Source organism: Lissotriton helveticus, chromosome 11 (assembly GCF_964261635.1).
Source record: "Lissotriton helveticus chromosome 11, aLisHel1.1, whole genome shotgun sequence".
In the NCBI taxonomy this organism is placed as follows: domain Eukaryota; kingdom Metazoa; phylum Chordata; class Amphibia; order Caudata; family Salamandridae; genus Lissotriton; species Lissotriton helveticus.
In genome coordinates, this window is record NC_136072.1 from 729,513,891 (window position 1) to 729,535,719 (window position 21,829).

General features: G+C 44.0%; 1 protein-coding gene across 3 annotated transcripts in view; it reads right to left on the minus strand.

Moving 5' to 3' along the window:
* The window catches only part of EBF2 (EBF transcription factor 2), a 215,674-nt gene that overhangs the window by 47,555 nt on the left and 146,290 nt on the right, over nucleotides 1-21,829 (minus strand). For all 3 annotated transcript variants that reach the window (XM_078666609.1, XM_078666607.1, XM_078666608.1), the window contains exon 7: nucleotides 6,479-6,560. In XM_078666609.1, coding sequence (XP_078522735.1) covers nucleotides 6,479-6,560 — 82 coding nt within the window. The remainder of the gene's footprint in view (nucleotides 1-6,478; nucleotides 6,561-21,829) is intronic.

Here is a 21,829-nt window from a genome sequence, read left to right on the forward strand (position 1 = left end):
AGCATGTTTGGATTATACAACGGTCAATGACATTCAAAGGAAACGAAGTCATGTTACCCCGAATATATGTACACCGCACACCACAAGGATGTCTCAGTTTTCAGTGATCCAGGAAAAAACATGAATTTGCTACCCTAAGCCAAGGAAGGTTGGAAAACCACACAGACGACCCAGTACTTCAAAAAGTAAATTGAGCAAAAGGGTCAGAAAACATCAAAAAGGGATTCATGCCAAACGAAGATTCCTAATAGACGATTATACATGACCAATCAGGACTTCAGTCATATTAGATCATGGTGTGACTCTCCACTGAAATATATGGGAACAAATTAGAGTTAGAATCCGACTCAACAGTGAAATGTTTTTAAACATGCCCCAACACTCTGTTGAATGTACATAACGTGGCTATTAACTTCTCATGATATGTAAACATCAACCCTGGTGGTAACATGCTTCTGTCTTTATTGTAAAGGGCATGCATTCCCTCGGGTGAAGTTTGCTCTATAGAAAACTCTCGAAATAAATAAACACTTTATTGAAATTAATTTGAGGCACCCATCGACCTGCTCTGGGTCCCATTGAAATACAGTGAGGCCCATTAAGTCGGGCTCCAACAGCTCCTTGTTAAACATTCGCAATAATGTGGGGCAAGCTCCAAATCGTAGTTTAAATAAGGAAAGGCAATGTGGACTCGAACATGACAATTGCATGTTAAAGGGGATCTTATTCAACACCTCACTGGAGAGTTTTATGGGCAATGAGTGTTATTTCTAATTCATACTTAAATACAATGGATCCAATTAAGGATGTGAACCAATTCTCTAGCCACCATCAAAGTGCTGCTATCCCTATTCAACAGAACAGGCGCAAGAAGGGCTCTGCTCCTCATTTCAGAGAACTGGTAAGAGTGGCGAGTCTGTCCCACTGAAGAATATTTATGAGCACAAGACCTCCGCCCCTAGTTTACATGCATAGGCCTTAACAAGAGTTCTGATCCCTATTAAACACCGGGGGCGCAGGGAAGGCCACACTTCGCAATGAAATGGCTTTGGCACAATTATTTTTTAAAGAGGGAAAGAACTGAAAATAGACTGAAATTGGACATTTTCATTTCCAAAATGAGGCTCAATCTCGTTTAAGAGGGAAAGTTGGCCTGCACAATACTGGCTTTTATTTCCACACGTTATGCTATTTCTCGGGGAGGGGGAGAAGGGATTGTGTTTTATTGCTGCAAGAGTTTATGTTGTGTAGGTAGAGAGCGCACTTTCTCTCGAAAAACTGTGCCAGCTATAAAAATAGTCCAGTAAGTAAGAGTTAAACAAATGTGTATTACAAGGGCAGGGGAAGTGGAATGCGCATTCCTCCATGGTCTCCGGCTCCCAGGCCCTCCCCTTGGCACAAGCCAACTCCTTTCCCCAGTGAGCATTTCCTGGGTCAGGGAGGCTGACCCTCCTGCATCTGGAACCAATCCGTCAACTCCTGACAACTTCCTGAAACACCTCACTCCATTTCCTGCCCCTCACTCCCTCTCTCTCGCTCTGCCCCCCTGGTTTGCTTCACTGTTCCAAGACTGCAGGCCCCAGCCCAAGAGTTAGGGGGTCAGACACAGTTAGGCTCCAAGAAACACTACACAGGTCGACCTCTGACATTCGAAAATCTTTACATCTTAGCTAAACAAATCAAGGTCAACATTTCTCACCATTATCTTGTTAACTGTTTACATGCATTTGGCCGGCGTTCACATCAACACATCAATCAAAGCCCAACATGCCTTCTCAAGACTTAAAAATTGAGTTTTTCAGAAAAATGCACGCTGGCTGAGGGAGTGTTTAGGCAGTTTGATGTGGGCATGGGAGTGTGTTCGAGTCTGTGTGTGTGTGTGTGTGTGTTTGCGAGTTGTATGGTCTGTCAGGGTATGATGTGGTTTGGTATGTTATGTTACTTTATGTCAGTAGCTTCCAAAACGCGTCATGCGTCCTTGACCTTGGATGTCTCAAAGGGACACAGCAAGGGGTTGAGGGATCTATTTAGGGGCAATTAAGGAGGGGACTTGTGGATTGAATGAGCTTCCCCAAAAATGCTCTAACCTCAATGATCGAAGAAGTGGTAATGTATGACAGGTTGGCAACTTTAGGTGTGTGGGCTGCTGTACAATAAGGTGAGAGCAAAAGAGCCAGACAGCGAGATATGAAGATGGGAGACTGTAGCAGATAGTAATGAAAGTGGCACTTCGAGTAAAAAGTTGGGGTAGTGCTAAGGTTAGGGAGTGAGACAAAGAAAGAAAGGGAGAGAGAACGAGAGGGATTGAAAGTGTGTGTGTTTGTGTGTGCATGCATGCATGTGTGTGGGGTGTATGACGTTACAACGCAGGCTATTACAACGCCTGCCTTTACTACGCGGTTTTTACATCGCAATCCATTACAACGCATAGTGCTTTTGGGTGTTGGATAGTGAATAGTTTAATTTACTATTCCAACTCCAGTCCCCGTGGACACTAGGGAAGGTGTTGGATAGTAAATTAAACGTATTCCCTATCCTAGAGCGCCCCCCAGCGCAATGCGTTGTAATGGTTTGCATTGTAATGACCGCGTTGTAATGGTAGTGCATTGTAAAAGTTTCGTTGTAAAGGTTGTTTACCATGTGTGTGTCTCTGTTTGCCACAGATTCAGAGCATGTTATGAGGATTCAAAATGATAGTGGGGGGGGGGGGGTGGAAGGAACCAGCTCCTTAGGAATCCCAGAGGAGCCTGAGGCTTACACCTTCTTCTCCTCTGGGAGCTTCTGCATTCAGACCTCAGATGAATGCATCTCCATGACAGAGGCATTAACCTGTGGGGCTCACATGCTTAAGAGGAGCAAGGCAGGATGTTTCCCTAGGTGCTCTAACTTCTTGGAGGGCAGAGGTTTAATGCTTCCAGGACAGGAGCTCTTGTTGTGCTGGAGACCATGCACTGGCACTCGTATTGCCTATGGAGACATGAACTAGGCTTCCAGCGTGTATTATCTCAACATATGTTTCCTGGTCTTACTCAACGGTTGCTCTAGACACTTGGCTCAACATAGATACATCCATGGCACATACCTGCAACCATCTCACTCCAAGATTCCAACAGATTCTACTAGTGGAATCTGGTGGATTCTTATGTGGATGAATATACGTGTGTGGTCTGACTGTATGTGGGGTTTGTGGGTATTTGCATCTGTACAAGCCCATGGAAGGTTTGGCCTCCCTGGTTGGAGCTTAGGTTCCAAACACCACCGGTCTCTTTCGACGGGCACGAGTTCTTCACCTCTGACAGAGACTCACTCTTGCCCCCCCCACATATCCTATGACTTTGAACGCAATGTTTTTCTTATCACAGACTCTTCAATTCTCACAGGTGGGCTCTAAAGAGGGTCAGCAAGCAACACACACTAGAGCAGCGTGGCACAAGCACCTCTGATGTTAACTCATTATATCTGCCTAGGATGTTGTACGACTATGAAGCGTACAATATTGGGGCAGATAGACAGACTGACAGACACATAGACAGACAGATGACATGGGGCAGCTAGAGAGATAGCGAGAGAGAATTTGTCATGGGAAGAGTCATGCAAACAGGAGGACATACACATAGAACATATATTTAATATAGCTGTAGCTTTATATTGCACCCACAATGCTTTGCAGCCACTTGAGAGTGCTCTCTGTAGAGTAGAACCATGTTACATACATATGGCTGCTGGAGGAATGTACAGGCAGGACATGCGCGTCGTTGCTAAGCAAGAGGAACAGATAAATAACAGCTCCAAGGGTCACATCACTCAGTATGTATTTACATGAACCCTGAAATTCCGAGCCCTACCTCCTCCCGGAGTGGGAGAGTTCCCTGTGTCCCCACACATCTGTGAAGCTCATTACATTCTTGATGTCTTTACAGCCGTGAGATGGCTCCTTATGTCAACGCTCACAGTGCAGACTGGTATGTGGGAGCCTTTTATTGCTCTCCATGATGCACAATCCGAAAGAACTTTGTTTCCAGCTCACTTCTGGTCCTATATTGAGACTTTGGGCCCCCGACCACAAGGAGTTCAGCTTCTACCCCCTCGCTGCCCACCTTGTGTGCAGTTTGGGTCAGACTGCAGCACTCTCACTGCACTAGACTCGAAGAATGTCTGCATTTGCTGCAGAACGTGCTCCTGGTTCACTTGAAAGATACTAGTGTTGTAGTAAAATGGTGGAGCTGATGGAGCCCACCACAGAATTTCAAGTTAGTCTGATTTCTGACTGTTGTTGTGAAGTGTTGTGCTATTTTGTAAAGGTTGCAAAGGTGGTAATTTGCTATCTTTCTTGATATTTTGAAGAAAAAGTAGATTAAGTTTTAGGAGACAGCTTTCTTGTGATTTATTTTGTGTCTGCATTGGCTATTTTCCAGAGCAGGTTCCTGCGAAAGGGGTAGAGTCTCAGCTCTTATGTAAATCGACTCAGAGTTATTCACCAAATCACAGCCCTGGATCATTAACCAAAGAGCATTACTTGACAACAGTCGGCCCCAGGTTGGATGGTGCATTAACCTGCTGTATTCCTACCTTCCCAGACATTTTGATCCAACAATCCAATGGCCTGTTTAACCATTTAGCAAGCAGAAGAGAAGGGGCGGGATCAGAAGGCCAAAAGCAGCAAAGCCAGCCACACACCAGCTAAATAGCATCCATCTTGGCAGATTGGCAGTCATTCTGAGCCTTTCATAGTAGCCAGTAGTTGAAGTTAAGTCTTCTGAATTGGAGGTGGATCTATTCATCTACTGAACAGTAGTGGAATGTCCTCGGTGAAATAGTCTACTTACTCCTAAGCTGATGAACTTGTTGCTTGCAGTGTGTGGACAAACCTTTTGATGTCATCAGGATGTGACAACAGATTTGTCCATCTAAGATGCTAATTAGAAAGTGACCATGGGTCTACGATCTTCACCAGACACTTCTCTATTCCTCAGCTTGCTGTAAAGAAACTATGGTGATCTGGTGCTTTTGTCAGTCAGTTACGCAGTGCAATTTCCAAAGTTCATAGGCTTCCAAGAGTAAAGGCAAGGGCTGTAGAATTGATGTACCACTGACATGGAGTCATACCTAGGGCTACCAGCTTGCTCCATCTTACAGTGCACGTTTGGAGCTCCCATTCACATATCACTGTTTTCATTTGTGTTTAATCAACTGGTTATACTGAGCGGAAACAATACTACAACTCCCAGAATGCATTGATGTATTCGATGAAAAATCAAGACAGGACACCCAGTAGGCAACACTAGTCGTACGAGCAGCCACCATTGCGCCAGGTGCCTTTTTTATTGTTCCCTTATTGAAGACAGAACGCGAAAAATGTAGCACCCCAAAAATAGACCTGCTTTTTCTCCTGTTCCCATAAGCACACAATGAAAGCAAGATAGTGGCAGGCCTTCCTTAAAGGAGAGACTTCCAAATGCACACCTCACACTTTGGCACGTGATGTTTTTTTCTTCTTTTTATTTATGGCCCCAGTATTGGCCATACATCAGCGCGTTGAAACCAGAGGCCGCGTTAACTGCCAAGCAGCTGGGCCACCGTCCCAGGAGCCTGGCTGCAGTGCAGGGAGCGCCGCGCGCCTGCGTTATTTATTTCATTTTATTTAAAGGGTCCCTGAGCACTTTCGAATGAGGTTTTCATTTGCTTTTTACTCCTTTGGCTAACAGAGCACGGAAGCAGGGTTAAGGGTGTCAGCGCAGACACCTGCTGCCTCCAGAGGCAGGCGCACCGGTAGGAAAGCAGAGAAATGGCAGGTGTCTGGTGCATCTAGGAAGAGCAGCGGGCTGGGGCAGAGTCAGCCACATTTCAACCTTAGTCCACCCCACACTGCTTTCCGTACAACGCCCAGTAATGAAATGTTTAGACAGGGATTATAGGTTATCTTGCCCTGCCTGCTCCTAGCACCTCGAGGCACCATTTGGATTATTTGAACACTGTGCCTCAACCTGAGAAAGTTGTAACGAATAACTGAAAATTGAAGGTCCTAAGAGTTTTACTAATCTTAAAAAGCAGAAATAGGCAAATAGTTTCCCATTTAATTTTTTGTCACATAGAATCCCATTTGTTACAAATATACAATTCTGAATAAAAAGGTGAGGTGAGTCTATCATCCCCACTCTATGATCTCAAGCAAGGTCTTTCTCTTCTGCAATGCTGCCCTTTTCTACAGTCGACCGACGGTGCTTTCCAAGCACCCTTTTCTGGCAAAACACAGCACATCAGCCCCACCCTACAGCTTGAAGGTGCGGTCAAACTTCGGAAGTGCAATAGAACCCTAAATATCATGCCTTTTGAAATGTTAGCTCAATCTGGGAGTGGGCCGGGTCTTAGAAATTATATTTTCTGAGGCAGTATGCTTTACAAAATTCTCTGATGAAGAACAGAACTGCAACGACGTACAAACGTGGATATAAAAGAAAATAACAGTCATATTTCTTACCTGGAAACGCCGCATATCTCTGGGATTTCCGGCTGTTTTCAAACAATTTTGATTGCACTTGAGAAAAAACTTTAAAAAGAATCTGTGAAAAGACCAAGACAAAATTTGTGTCATTGTTACTCTTTCCTTCTCTTCACAAAAGTTGTATTTGACGTAAATTTCAAGAGCTTAATGGGGAAGCTACAGCAAAAACATTACATTTTCTGTAGCTGCTCCAAAAATTCTCTACCAACTCTAGTATCATCAGAAATATACTTCAGGAAATACTGTGTCCATCCCAAAATGCTCCTAGAATAATGGGGCACTCTGTGATTACTGGGGTGGTCCCTAAAATATTCCAGAATGAGCTATCTCTCACACACACATATGAAAACACTAGGGCCATCACGAAGATATTTGAGAACAAAGCGTCTTTCAAAAAATTGGAATCTTCATACATAATCTAGGAATGCTGGGGCCATCACAAAAAAAGCATCTCCTGCATATTATGGCGAACTCCAATACTGAGGTCATTGAAAATGATACTAGGTATGCTGGGGCTATCCCAATTACATTTCAGGAATATAACCACCCCGAAAATATCCATGGAATTTAGGTGCATCTAAAACGCACACCCCAGGAATTCCATGGCAATAACAAAAATATGTAGGGAATACTGTAACCTCCTAAAAATAGTTCAATCTTTGTAAATCTACTTCAGAAATAATAGGATTAATATCAAATAATTCTAAAAGAATGGGCTTTCAAAAATCCACTTTTGAAATACTAGGACCATCCCCCAATTATTCCAATTATTCAAAGAAACCAGGAATTCCCCAGCCTCAACAAACCCATTCCGAGTGAGCCAAGAGCCTCACAAAAAGAATCTTGGAATACTGAAGACATTTCAAGCACAATATGGGACTACTAGTGATTCCACAAGAATATGCTGGTAATAAAGATACATTACCAAAAATAATTCAGAGATCTTGGAGGTCATAAAAATAATGTATCAAAAATAGAGAAATCACTTTAAAAAAATTGTCTTAAAATGCATACAATTCTGAGATTAACTTTAACCTTTTCTCCGCACACACCCTCACAGCCAGCCACAACCATGGTACATGATGTTGCATTTGTAGACAAGGCCTCTTCACGCCCTTCTTGTGCAATGCTTTGCAACAATACAACTCTATGATAACATGATTTACAAGAAGCTTCTCCAGTGCTAAGTGAATCACTGTAACTGTGCTGGTGGCCTCATCAATCTATAACAACGCCAGAAGACACCACAACTGCACTGTAACGTCATTTGTGCTTTAATCATTACCGGCTTTGACAATATTGTATGATATCATTTGTGCCGTAACATCACCATCATACCCAGACATTATACAGCAAGAGGACATGACAACTGCATTTTAGCTTCACCTGGACCTCATCATATCCAGCTGTAACAAAAACAAGTGACTCCACAATTTCACCAGAGTTTAGCGGGTGACCTCACCGCATACAACCAATGCATCTTCAGCTGTGAGGCAATCATATCCAGCATTTACAGTGAATGTTGACATCACTCCAATTAACTTCCAATGTCACATAATTATTTAACCACGATTAATAAAGCTAGAAGAAACCTAGCTACAATCTAACTTCGCCTTTGACATATCTAGTGCAAGATGGCCTTACAACTGAACTGTAACATCAGTTGTGACCTCCTAACAGATGTCAAATGATGTCACATCGGTCTTGGGTTACAAATGTGAAGATACTGCTTCTGATACAATTCCCCATATTGTAACTCCCTGTCGTTACAGATACAAAGTGTCTCAAAGTAGTATCTGCCAGTGGAGTTTATAGGAGTGCAGTTTATTGCCACAAGCACAGTACATGTAAAATACCCATTGTTGGTACAATGGCGCAGTGTGTTAAGTTGGTTGCCTTCGGTCGGGATCTGTGTACAACACAGAGGTTGTAGGTTTGAATATTACCACTGCAGCTGATGCTTTTCTTTCTCCTGCAGGCAATTAAATGGGTACCTTTGAGCTGGATTAATTAGGGGATAATACACCTCTTAAATAGTGGCAAGACAAGATTGAGTTTGTACACCGTTGCTGTATTTATGGTTATTATTATTCAACATTGGTGCTAAATCTGAAAAAATCCCAAAATCTCCATCCATGCATCCCCAAATATTAGGACTTTTTAGACTGGAGCCCACTCACTAACAATTGTGACTCTTTTGATAGCCAAGCTTGTAAACATTAAGAAGCCTGTAGGTAAATATTTCCCTCACCTTGGTAGCAGTCTAGAAAGGGAGTTAGGTAAATCCCTGTCTATCAAAAAGGATATATTCATCAGTGCCTCGATGACGAGAAGCTCCTATTTAACAGAAAGAATATACATTTCTCTGGGAATCACGTTTTCTTAGGTCAAAAGGGAGCGAATCCCTAAAACCCGCGAGATCGGCACAGGCCAGGCTTAGTTATTTATTTATTTGTGTCGCTCGTTGGTTTCCTCAATAAAAAAAAATAGCTTTTGCAGTAAGTTTAAGTCCCAGGTGAGCTAGGCCTAGTTCCGTTCTGTTCCTATGACAACGAAATTTTTACCGCAGTCCCAAAGTCCCAGCAGAACTCGCACATTCATGCCTTGAATTGGAACTTTAAAGGAAAAGCTCGTTCAACGTCGAGCGAGGAAAAATAAAATACGCACCTCCTTTTAAACCACGAGCCCTGTTCATTTCTTTTTCAACTGAGATTAAAAAAGGAATATACAGAATTCGAGGGGAGGATTTTGTTTTTTATTAATATTTTTTTCTGTTTGAAAATGGTGGATGTGAGGAAGGAAATAAGATCGCAGGGCCGCGGGACATTAAGAATGTTTCCTCCTCTACTGATTCAGAAACTAACGCTTCACAGCATGGAATGCCTAAAATATTCAGAAAGACAAACGGAATTATTATATTTTTTATGTTTACATCTTTTGCACACTTTTGCGTTTTAATTGTGGAACCTGCAAATCTCTAGGCGCTTCGCTAACGGAAAGCGCGGCGCGTCATGGTTGCTGCTTAGGTTTGCCCCAAGGGCCAATACTTTGATTATGAGTGATTAAAAAGTCTTCACGACCATCACCAAGCAAAACAATAGGAAAATCCTGTATATTCCGAAGTGTTTCACTCTGGTAGCAGATATTCTAAAAAACATTCTAGAACATCACCGTGCAAAAGCAGTGAAAAAGCGCCTTGAAAGAACGTGTAACGTAAATAGCTCTTCTCTAGCTATGAAGGATCCATTTGCTATTCAGTACATCTCTACGAAAACGCAGAGTAAACATGTGGCTTGCGAGAACCCATACAATGACAATTTCTTCTTGGTCAATGTAGTGTTGGAAGCCACGGAGAACATTGTAGGCCGAAAACTGTGAAAAGCAGTGTCCTGCAAGGGCCTCTAAAGACTGGTGCTCCACTGTGGCTGCAGAGTGTGTTCAAGCTGCATGCACATCAGTGGTCTGTTGCAATGTACAAGGTGAAGAGTTTTTCTCTGGCAGGTGAACATTTTGGATCAGGGATAAGAATGCAGTACAAAAATCTGAGTAGACATATCGAGTCATTCTGGTTCAATAACCACGCTTGATTTGTATCTGTCAATTTTCTGTGCTGCACTATGCTATTGTACAAGTTTGGTCGTACATCTATCAGTTGCTTATCCCAGTGGTTGTACTCAGATTGTGCATATATCAACATATTCACACTTCCACTCTGTCGGCCCAGAAAACTCAGTGGTTTGTCACACACCAATGACATGACAGTTTTCTTTTTGACACAATATAATCAAACATATCAACAGCAGTTAGGTAGAGCACGGCTTGTAAACTGAACTTTATCTTTAACATTTATTACCACCCCCGAGAGAGAGTGGGAATAACTCTTATGCCCTAGAAACCTTAAACAACCATTGTTGCCCACAAGGCCTTTACCTAATGTCTCTATATGGTCTTCTGCTTCTGTAGACCCTTCAACAATATCATGCCCTGCCTTTCTAGTTCTTCACTAGGTCTCAGAAAGCACGGCCACTGCACTGTATTATGACCACAAAATGAATAAAATGGCGCAGAAAAAAATCCATACACTCCCAGGCTGCAGCTAATAAAAGTTACAAAAAATCATATAAATGCCAGGCAATGGTGAATGCTAATAATGAGCAGGTAAAAAAACGTGATTGTGTTGGGGGAAACCACGAGACCTTCTGTACACACCTAAAACAAATTGTGGTCGTACACTGACCAAGATCTGAAGATTATTGTGACCTTATCCTCCTGTATTCATGTGGTACCACAATATCAACCTTTAAATATCACATTGCAAAAATATCACCTGCATGATACCATCAAGGTAAGTAGGTGTGCACTTTGAACAGCAAATCTGCACTCCCCTGTGTGTGCTCGCCTTGACAATATTGGGTAAGACAATATCTTGCAGTGTATATTGTCTCTAGTCGATATTTTTATATTCAATATTTTGACATTAACCCCCCTGTATCAATCCCAGCTGAAGCTATGTTAATTCCATGTTTTTCAAGACAAGAAAGTCTGCAGTCCTTCATCGGCCTTCATAACCAAGGTCTGAGTTTGTTCAGTGATATAATTTGTTAATCAGGAAGGCCGACATACGGATAACACAACACTCCAGAAGTGATAAACAACGAGAAGACGTGCACCTGAATTCAAAATGTTGCACTTTAGGCAAGAGTCACATGAAAAAAGTGGGAGCCTGTAATGCTTACAATCTGGCCCACTTACTGGCGTCTGACAGTGGATGTTATGAGGACGAGTCACGTTTGACCTGTCTAGAAGAAGTAGGGTTCTAGCCATGTCACACATGATGTTATTATAATGCAGACAACACATGTTAAAATTATATCGCTTGCTAGTCCATACATTGCTCGATCCTTATGTTTTTGCAGCTTTTCTATAAGACACACTGGTTAACTTGCAGCATCACCAGTGTGCTCTACTGTCCTTTTACAAACCAGGTACCACAGTTACAACAATAATGCCTATGCACACATGGACAGAAGTCTTTCACAGTCGTGTACAGTTATAGTCCTATCGTTGGAACACGGCGACCCGGGAGCACTCGAAACAGACGTCCTACTGATCCTAAACTAAATTAGTTTTATGCGTACTGAGACTATTCCTCTACATGGTCACGCACGGGCCCTGCCAGGTCGGATATATCACCGGTGGAGCGACCTTTGGGCCATACTTACTGTATCGCAGCCCTGAGGAGTCGCGTATACACTGTTCCCACGCGACGAAACACGTGTCGGCTGGCTGTGGAACCATTAAACCTCTTTCAGAGCACTTCTGTGTCAAGAATTGTACTCGTTGTATTGTTGACTTTGGCTTTTCTCCTTGTGTGTGCTATAACTGTACACAACTGTGAAAGACTTCTGTCCATGTGTGCATAGGCATTATTGTTGCAAGTTTTTGTAGGTTAGTTCCCACTAACTTACTATTGAGCGGTTAGGAGGTCTTCTCCGCTCGCCTGTTGCACCTCATTTACTCCATTTTACTCAGCTACCTGTAGCGTCCACACCTGGTAGAGCGCCCGGGGACATTCTGATGCACTAAAAACCCTTTTTCTCTGTATTTACAGGTACCACAGTTATGCTTCAGCCCATCCTGCGAGCAGGTGTAGTTAGGTTGGTTTTATTACAACTGTGTAATGTCACGAGGTTGCCTCACGCTCCTTTGTGACCATGTTGCAGTGCTATATCATGAAGCTGCACCTGCGCGAAAGCAGTCCTCTGTTTCACCTTCCTCACACAGCATGGCTAACCCCCTTAGAGTTGTGATGCTGCTCATTCTGAGGCCAATGCTAACTCCTGGATGCACAGAGTCAACACACCTGAATAAACTATCAAATCTGAAGAGTTTAGTTTGTTATATTTTATGTATAGTTTTTATAATGAGCTGAAATGACCAATGGGCTCTGCAGAGCACCAGAGAGACAAGGAAAAGGAGGGGGGCTAGGAACAAGTCTTTGGTAGCTAAAGTTTGGCAGAAGCAGTCGGTTATCAGTTGTTTTCAGATCATCTGCTGGTTGACTCATGGCCAAGATGCAATGGAAGATACATCCAAAGGGGGGGCTTCGAAGGTGCAGAGATCTGCAATGATCCCATTTCTGTGTCATCGGGAACATTATGGCGTGGTTTTGCGAGGCCGACCATAGTCCTCTGGTCTCAATGAAATCATGTAGTTTCTTTCGCTTGCACAAAGGTGGCACTGGTCACTTCCGGACACTTTAGTTGAGCTTAAACCAGGGGAGGCTCAGAAGACGTTTCTTAAATTGTAGCCCTCATTGCTCCAGGAGGACAGAAAAGATTTGTTGTGAGCTCCATTCTTATTGAGACGATGTAGCACAAAACACTTTTGCTGAGCTGCAGTTGCCGTCATGCAGGAGTGGCACAGAGTCATTTTGGTTAATCCTTGCTTCCCACTGTGCAAGGGTGATTCATAACACATTTTATGAGCTGTAAGTCCAATGGTGCATGGGTGAGGAGGGCCAATGTTTTAAGCTTTGCATCACATTGTGGGGACATTGGACAAGACACATTGTATATGTTTTTTTTTCCCTATTGCGCAGGTCTGTTGCCACTTTCGTGGAGATGGTGGTCCCACTGCCCAGGAGTGGCGGGGACACATACTAGGTATCTATTCTAACAGCACATCGCTGGCTCAAGACTCTTGTTGCACTAGGTTGCCCACTGCAAAGAAAGAGCAATGGTAGACCAATCTGCTGGTCTCATCTTGTCTGTGTGGGTGGTAGAAACACCTATTATGGTCCTTGATCTTCACTGTGCACGGGTGGTACAACTCTCTTTAGGTAGACTGCAGTTCCCAACAGTCAGGGGTGTCTAATGACACGTTGATAGACTTATGTTGAGTTGTCCTTCTCAAGGCAGAGGCCTGTTTTTATAATGCAGGGATCGCGCACAAATATTTTGTTGAACTGTGGCTTCTTTTACCAAGTGGAGAAAGGGGGCTTTTGCCAAAACGCTGTTCTCACACTGCAAGGGTGCCATACAAATGTTTTGCTGAGCAGCAGCTCCAATTGCACACACATTTTTCAATAGGCGGAAAAGCATATGGCCCAGAGGAATAGCAGCTCAATACAACCTCAAATATAAGGCATGAGATAATGGCAGTCAAGAGTGAAGGCCCAGGAGTGGCTGTCAAAGACTCGGTTTTAATGTGCAAAGATCATATTAATGTTTATTGTTATTGGCACCAGTTTGCTCCTCAGCAGGAGAGAACATGGGAAGTCGCTCTTGGAGGGTCCAAGCTCGAACAGTGCACAGGCGGGTGTATATCATGTGCACTGCAACTCTGCAGACTCAGACAAGCTGTTTGGCAGGAGACGGTGGCCCCTGGCCGACAGTACAATTTTATCTAGGACACGGGAATCCCACAAAGGATGGGAGCAGGCTAGATTTTCAGAATATCCACAGGAAGTAGCCTTACATCCAATGAATCTAAATGGAATGTACTTACAAAGTCACTGGTTATCCTGAAAGAGAGCAATGGATTCTGCCCTCCTGCACCTGTGGTGGTTATCCCTCATTTGCAGAGTCAGTGGCTATCTTGAAACCTTGACATGGCTTTTGGCCATTGTGGACTGCGGATGGACATCCCTGATCCAAGGACATTCAGTTGACAAAAGGGTAGGCACTTCTGTGCTTTCAAATGCACATCACTCCACTGGACAAAAGTCTGGTCCACAATTCTATCTTTATGCTCCACGCATCTTAGGCGTGCTTTACCCCGTCCTGACCACTTTACATTCCATCGCCAAGCTAAAAAGTACTGTCTCACAACATGTGAATGAACTACTGAGGTGGCTCAACACACATTAGCCATGTTATGACCCTTTCACCTTTTGTTGCCCAGATATGAATCCCAACCACAGCTATTTAAAATACTATGTAATAAGTTTGGCGGTCTCGGTCTAGCTTCTAATGGATTCACAATGACTAACTAACCTTTTTGAGACAGCCACCCACAAGCTCAAGAGCTTTAATACAGCACGTCATGAGAATTAGTTTGCAACTCTTCAAGGGTGTGGGTATGGGACATTTTAGTTCTGCAGTCATTTAAAGAACAACACTTTCGCTATAAGAAGTATGCCTGTTAAAGTGCAGGTGGTACTGTAGGGCAAAAAGTGCAAGGACGCTAACATGGGAAAATATGTGTAGCACGATGGTTGCAAGTCCTCAATGTTTATCCTCTCTTGTGCAAACAAAATGCACACACACACATTGACAAAGCCAATAACTGAGGCCTGCAATTTGAGTCCTGGCAAAAACATTTTTTAAAACTACTGCAGTGAAAAAACAAAAGAAAAAAAAGGTGTCTGTATACAATGCATCAATGAAATACAGACTGATTCAGAGTACCTTTATAACGGTCAAATAGTCCATCATTCATTGCCGTTACAATGCGAGCACTCCATTGGAGGTGGTATCGAAACCAAACAGCCAATGGTAAGACATGAGAGAAAAACCCCTTTGGGTGGAGCCAAAGCCCACTGTGTATCTACTTTAAGAATTCGAAACAACATGCCTTCCATCCAGCTGTGATGTCAAGACAGACCTCATAAGCCCCAAAATTCAAGAGACAACAAACAACATGCCATATATTCTCATCCCGAGTCAACTGTCACCACTAGTCTACTCTCTTCATGTTTCCCTTTCCTCTCTCTCAACTTCAAAAATATGACATATTGCCCCCTGGTGATGCTTCTCACCATTTGCTATTCTTCTGAAGAGCCTTTAAGTGCACACGTGTCAGTGTGAACAGTTTCACACTTCCGCCCACTACGATAATGCCTCCCACAGTAAATCAGTGGCTTCCACCGTGCAGCCGAGCCTCGGCCACCTACTCACGAACACAGATGAGGACTACAGTTCCCATCATTCCTTGCAACGTAGCACCGGCCTGAGTGACACATCTGTGGAGTGCTGGAAGAGCTCCTGAGGGACATTGTTCCGTTTGTTTACGGACTGAGACGTGTACAAAGCACTGCATGCCGCCCTCGGGCCTCTACACAGCAGTAAGTTCAATGAGTGGCATGCCCAAATCACTGACCATTGAAATAAGGCACAAGTGTGCCAAAAGTTCTGAGTTTAGGATCCCAAGTGTAAGAATATCACTCGAATTGAGTGACACTTGGCAGCCAGAAAGACTAAATCATTAGTCCCTCTTAGCCAATGAACGGAACAAGGGGTGAGGAACGCGGGCAGGCGGATATTTGTCTGTCAACAGTTGTTCTGTCCATCTTTTTGCGTTGAACGCTCGAGCACAATGCACGTAAGCAACGCGGGCATGTTAATGCAAATGGGCGTGTGGTGTCAAGGGACTCTTAAATCTACAGTGTTAAAAAAAAAAATCTAACTCCGGCCGGGTGGGAGTTGAGGCGCCACGTGCCCACCGCTATAGAGGGAAACCGGGACATTTTCAGAAAATCCTGTGGCTCCAGAACTCTGGAGAGCTAGTGAGTCACACTTTAAAGTCCCACTTTGTGGCACAAGAAGATGGTACCTCAGAGCAGTGCTGTGCAGTGCCCTTTGCAGGAACTGTAGGCAACTTGTAGGATACAGACTCGCATCCTGGGACGGCCTGCTCAAACTGTCTCCTTCTGAGGTCAACAAAATGAGTACCATCGCGGGTAATAATAGTAACGTCTGGTATTAACGCCGCCGGACTTCGCAGATGTATTGCTACATAAAATATCAAACCTTATGTGCTGATTTGTAAGGAGTTTCATTTAAGGGCCGTGTATAGAATGGCCCATTTATCTAGCTGGTGGCGCCCCTTATCCAAGGGAACACAGGCCCTCAGCACGCCTCCCGCAAACCTCCCAGGAAACCCGCCCTCTTTGTTTCACCGTCAGATGAAATTCAGACACCAACGGTGCGAATAATAACTGAAGTCCGTGGGCCTGATTTGACATGAAGCACGACACTGACGCTGCGCCGATAATTACAATCATCAAAAAAAGCACAACAGAGAGAAAAAAAGAGACCTCTAAATTCTCATAAATTCTCAACAAGACCTTGCGCCCCCTCCTCCCCCAAACGCCTTTAAATGATTCTTTATCCAATTGCTCTTTTTCTGAGTAATTTAAGAGGGGTCTTTTATATAGGCGAGGCCCCTCTAAGTCAGTCTGTTTCCCGCTTAGATTATAAATGACAGTGCCACATTTGAGCGCATAGGCAGTCGCCAGCTAGGGCAAAATTCAAGCTAACAGCGCCATTTTGCATAAACATTTAGGTCTTGTTACATATTAATTGATGTATATATTCTGTCTTCTAGTGTCTATGTTACCCTGTATGTTTCACTGTGTGTTAGTGTGTACAATGACAAAATGTACAGTGTTATATGTTTTGAGGAACTGTGTAATAAGCACATTTATTGAATGAAAATGTATATATAGATTTTTGCTAAAAGATCAACCGAAAATGAAAGTAATAATGGTGTGAAATTTTAAAGCAATATAAAGAATCATTGATACATTTCTTGTGAACTTTGCCTATTATTTATATTTTTATGTGGCGCCTGACACAAGAAGAACAAGAGAACTATTCTGAGTTCCACATATATGAGCACAGGCGTTAATGGTCGGATCCCTGCTTCTCCAATATTTGCATTTAGCATTTTATCCTCTCAAAGTTCCAACAAAGTTGAAGAAAATGAAATGATGCATTGTAAATTCTCAGAGCTGGTTAGTAGTTAGTGTATAGGTGAAGTAAGGATGGAGTTACCCGGGTTTTAATGTCGGTTTCTGCATTTGACCAGCATTTGTGAACTTGGCAAAATCACTTTAACTCTTTCAGTTTCGGTTACTTTGGGTGAAAAACTAGGGAGCACTTAAAACAAGGCCAGCCCCACTCTGAAACAATAATTCAACTTGGAATCTACATTCAAACAAGCAACCTATCGAATGTGTGCATTGGTCAAACCCAATTAGCTATTTATTTATGTCCAGTTTTTACTACTTCTTTGGTCGCTTTTCTGTAAGAGAGAAAATAGCCTCCAAGGAGTCTTCGTGCATGAGCCTTTATTCTTGACCGCAGGTTTTTGTCAGTAAATTGATCCTCGCTAGAGTGAGCACCAATCACTGCAGCAACCCTGCTTCCACGACTGGTCCACTGGCTTTTTACTGTTTTGCCAGATGGCAAAGGCCTTGTAAAACTCTCGGCCCTCGCATTAATTCAGAACCTGGGTAATAACTTCCCCCCTCACTCCAGGAAATGGAAATGAAGTGTAAATGTGAAGATTTGAAAAGCTAAAACGAGTTTAGACATCTACTCTACACCTGCCAGGGCTGATATTGCTTAGGCGAGGCCTAGCTTACCAGGAGGCTGGGGGCAGCACTAAGCCTGGACTGTTGGAATAAGAATTATTGTGTGTCACCTCAAGGCTAAGGCTCTCGGAGGCCCATTAGCCCTCGGCGTTTACACTCTTCCCCTCAACTGCACATGTGGGTGCAGCCTATGGCGCTAACGACCTTGGGCCGGCTTGCTGAAATAATGTTATATTCCGAAAGCCGCGTCTACCATATATTGGCAGATATGGGTATGCTCATTCTTGCCACAGGACACCATCCAATGTTTGTTAGGCATCATTAAACTAAAACTGACTTTTCACCTGCTCCCATACCATATGCAGCTGCAAATTTTGAAATTAATCTATGAAGCCATGCATAAATTTACATACATTACAGACTACCCTCTCCATTTAACATGCAAATGTACTCCAATGTTTCAGAGCACCTTCTGTCGCTAATTAATTTGCTGAATTATAATTAGACTAATCCTGCATAATTAATAAGCACAGACTTTTTTTAATTTGTACGCAGGCTGATGAGATCACTCACTTCCTTCTATAAACTGCTAACTAAGTGCTAGAAAAAAAACCTGGAAGGAACATATGTGGCAAAGTATGTTTGATGTTGCAGAAAAGAAAGTCAGGTTGGCGTGGAAAATACACAAGGAATGACAGGGCTGAGTGAGGTGTGTCTGCTCAAAGACAGATATCCTACAAATTGACTACTCGGGGAAGAAATTACACTGAGTGCTTGGGCTGCCTTTGTACCGGTGCGGAGCCGGGGTGCCTGCCTGTTCTTTCTGCGCCCCCCACCTTCTTGGATCCTGGGAGATCATAGGCAGCGACAGACAGGGATTAAGGGACCGTCTGTTGTATTAGGAGATATGATGATGTTAAAGCTTGTCGGTGTATGTCAAAAACCTTCTCTCCCTGCCGCCTGCTTAGCCCAGGCATTGATGCTCTTTGGATTTTGCTCTCGCGCTGTTTGCCAAAAACAAGTGAGAGCATCCACTGTGGCAATTAGGTCTGATTAGCACTGTATCCGTGTGGTAATTATTACAATCAGAGACACCCTTTCATGCACAAGGACTTAAGTCTCAAACAAGCTCTTGCCAGTGTTGTCAAAGTCAGGCCTAGCTCCCCCTGGATGATTCCTACAGCAGGCCTTTTGAGTGTAAATATCATGGCAGGGGGGGTTAAGTTCCGCTGGAGATCCTTCAAATCTCAGGCAGGAATCCCTGCAGGACTGACTCCGCTTTTCATCCTTCAAGGATGGCATACATTACACACAGCGCTGAGAGGCCATTCATTAGTTAGCGCGTGCAGCCTAACTGGTCTAATCAATGGTCAACAGGGGAGAGGCAGATACGGTACCCAAAGGAAGTGTTCGCACAGTCTGTTTGCAGGGAAAGAAGTCGAGGTGCTACAGGGACATGTTCAAGATCACACCGTGTGCCTCTCTGATAGCAGCCAAAGCATTCCCAAAACTGTTTTATGGTTAAAAAAAGCTATGGGCGTAGGAGAAAGGATGATAACATATTCAGTGGCGGGTGCTTGAAAAAAAATATCCAAACTTTTAGCCCTGAAAACATCTAGGTGTGTTTTAGGCGCTTTACATAAAGTGTCTTAGTCGAGGAAAGAATGGAACGTCACAGGCACGTCGGCTACAAGAGAAACATACACACTCAAACAAATAAAAATACGGCATACAAACACGAAATTGCACAAACATGTATGCACAAATAGGGCTCATTGGTACACTCGAGCATTAAAACACATAGTCAAGTCAGTACGTACTCGCGCACTCTTAGCAAGGGGCGAAGACAAGGAACACTCGTTGCAAATTGAATCCCTGGTAAAGTAACACAACTCTTTTTTGCTCCGTGTAATACTTCACATAAACAGCGCGAGTTTCCGTATGCTGCATTACACACCCACATACAACAAAAATGTAAATGACAGGGGCAGCCGAAGTGTGCAGTTATAGCAACACTGAGTCCACGTTTACTGTGCCTCTAATGGCGTCATATGAAAGTATACCTATATATGTATCTAGACAGCCGCCGTACTTTTTCGGGAGAGATTAGAGAAGAACATTGTTTTAAAACGTTATCCTATTTTCTCTGCAAATAGAGGGACACTTGGACGTGTTGTTTACTTGGTACTGTTTGCACCTCTATTTATGTTTACCGCGGCGCGAGAATGGAGTGCGGGGTGTTAGGAACGCGGGTGCTTGCCAGGTGTGAGGTGGTGTTTTCATAGTGTCTGCCATGATGCGGGGATTCGGTTACAGCGCTAAGTGGCTCAAGGCAGAAATATGGCTTCATTAAGGCAGGGACCGCAGATCTCTGTGAAGCGATCTGTGCGCTCATCAAGACGTGCAAACTCGGCGCTGCGGGGAGGCGCAACAAGCAATCTTCACCTCGCGTCGACGTGGGAATTCCGAGGCCTGGATACGATCCCTGCTCATTTCTTCAGTTTGGCAGCCGCGGGAAACTGATCTCTCCGAGGCCTCCGCGGCTTCCCTGTAATGAGTTCCAGCTAGAGTGCGTCCTCGTGCAAGTATACGCTTAAATGCAACTCTCAAGAACGTAATATAGGCCCACCCTCCTGTGGCAAGCGGTGTGTGGTGGAATCGTGCCCCGGCCATGATTCGGTGGTCACCCCCAGCAGGAGAAGTGGGCGGCAGGAGGTGGGCTGGAATACAATGTAGTTGGGGGTTCTCCAACAGGCTGCCACCCCTCAAGGCTGGCAGGGCTGAGGCGGAGTCAGTTGTGTGCCAAGGCGTCCTTTGTCAAGCGACTGACTCTACGCTAGTCTTTCAGACGCACTGGCCTGGTGGGCATCCCCCAGTATTGGAGTCCCTAACACGTGCACGACTGTGACCCAGCCCTGCTGGCCTTTCAGAAGAACGGGCTTGGCTTGGGGTGACCTTGAGTGCAGGCCCTGGTCCCTCCCACCTCTAGGCATACAGGGTTTTGAATTGTGCATGGAAAGCCTCTAAGTGTTGAACCCTTCAACCATAGCAATTCGATGACTTCTACTAAATCTTCATTTTTGAGTCCATAATAATGTGTGCATATAGGAAAGCCATGTCTGCATGGAAAGCTCCTCTCCCATCAAGGCACCCCAAAGGCGTGCCTGACCTATTTAAACTCACTGAAAGTTCTTTGCAAGCCCTGGCTTCTCTGACAGGGGGCCCTCGACTGCTTCTGACCTCAGGCTGAAACCTGTCAATCCTCAGCAACTTTTTCACAAGCTGCTTGTGCCTTGGAGGCCATTGCAGGGGCTCTACATTTTCACCATGTACATCTCACTTTTCTTAAAATGTAAGGACTAGAGTACATAAATTGCACTGGTGGCACAACTGTTTAGTGGTAAATGCTGTAGGGGTGTTGCCGTGTCCCCAATTTGTGCTACATCATGCATGTCACAGAATTATGAATGACATTTTGCATATCAAGTCTTTTATAAAGTCAATGCTCTTGACAAAGCATGACTCCGAAAAACATGGTAGTTGGGTATACACTTTGTGACTTTTGTGCCGACCTCCAGGTCTTTTCACAAATTAAACACAGACATAGCTGTAGTGTTGGGTTTTGTTGCCGAGCCAATGTCCCAGAGATGTGACAAGTGACTTGACAAGTGTCATTCATGAGTTAAATTGCTGAGCTGTGTTTCTGAGTGGTCCTGTTGAGTCGGGTTGCAGAGTTTTCCCCCTGAGTCGAGTTGCTAAATTCTGCCCGAGTCGGGTTGCTGAGTTGTGTAAGGTTCATTAGAAGTTTCCCTGGGTTGTGTTGGAGAGCTGTGGTGCCAAGTAACTACTCTTAGGTGTGTTGCTGAAACGTTTTTACCAAATGATGTTGCTAAGTTGTGTTGTTGAGTTACGATGCTGTGCCGTTGTGATGATCCTTGTAACCAGAGCTATGTTACTTATTAGTTTGGCAGGGTTGGTTTCTGAGTAATATTACTGGATTGCTTTCC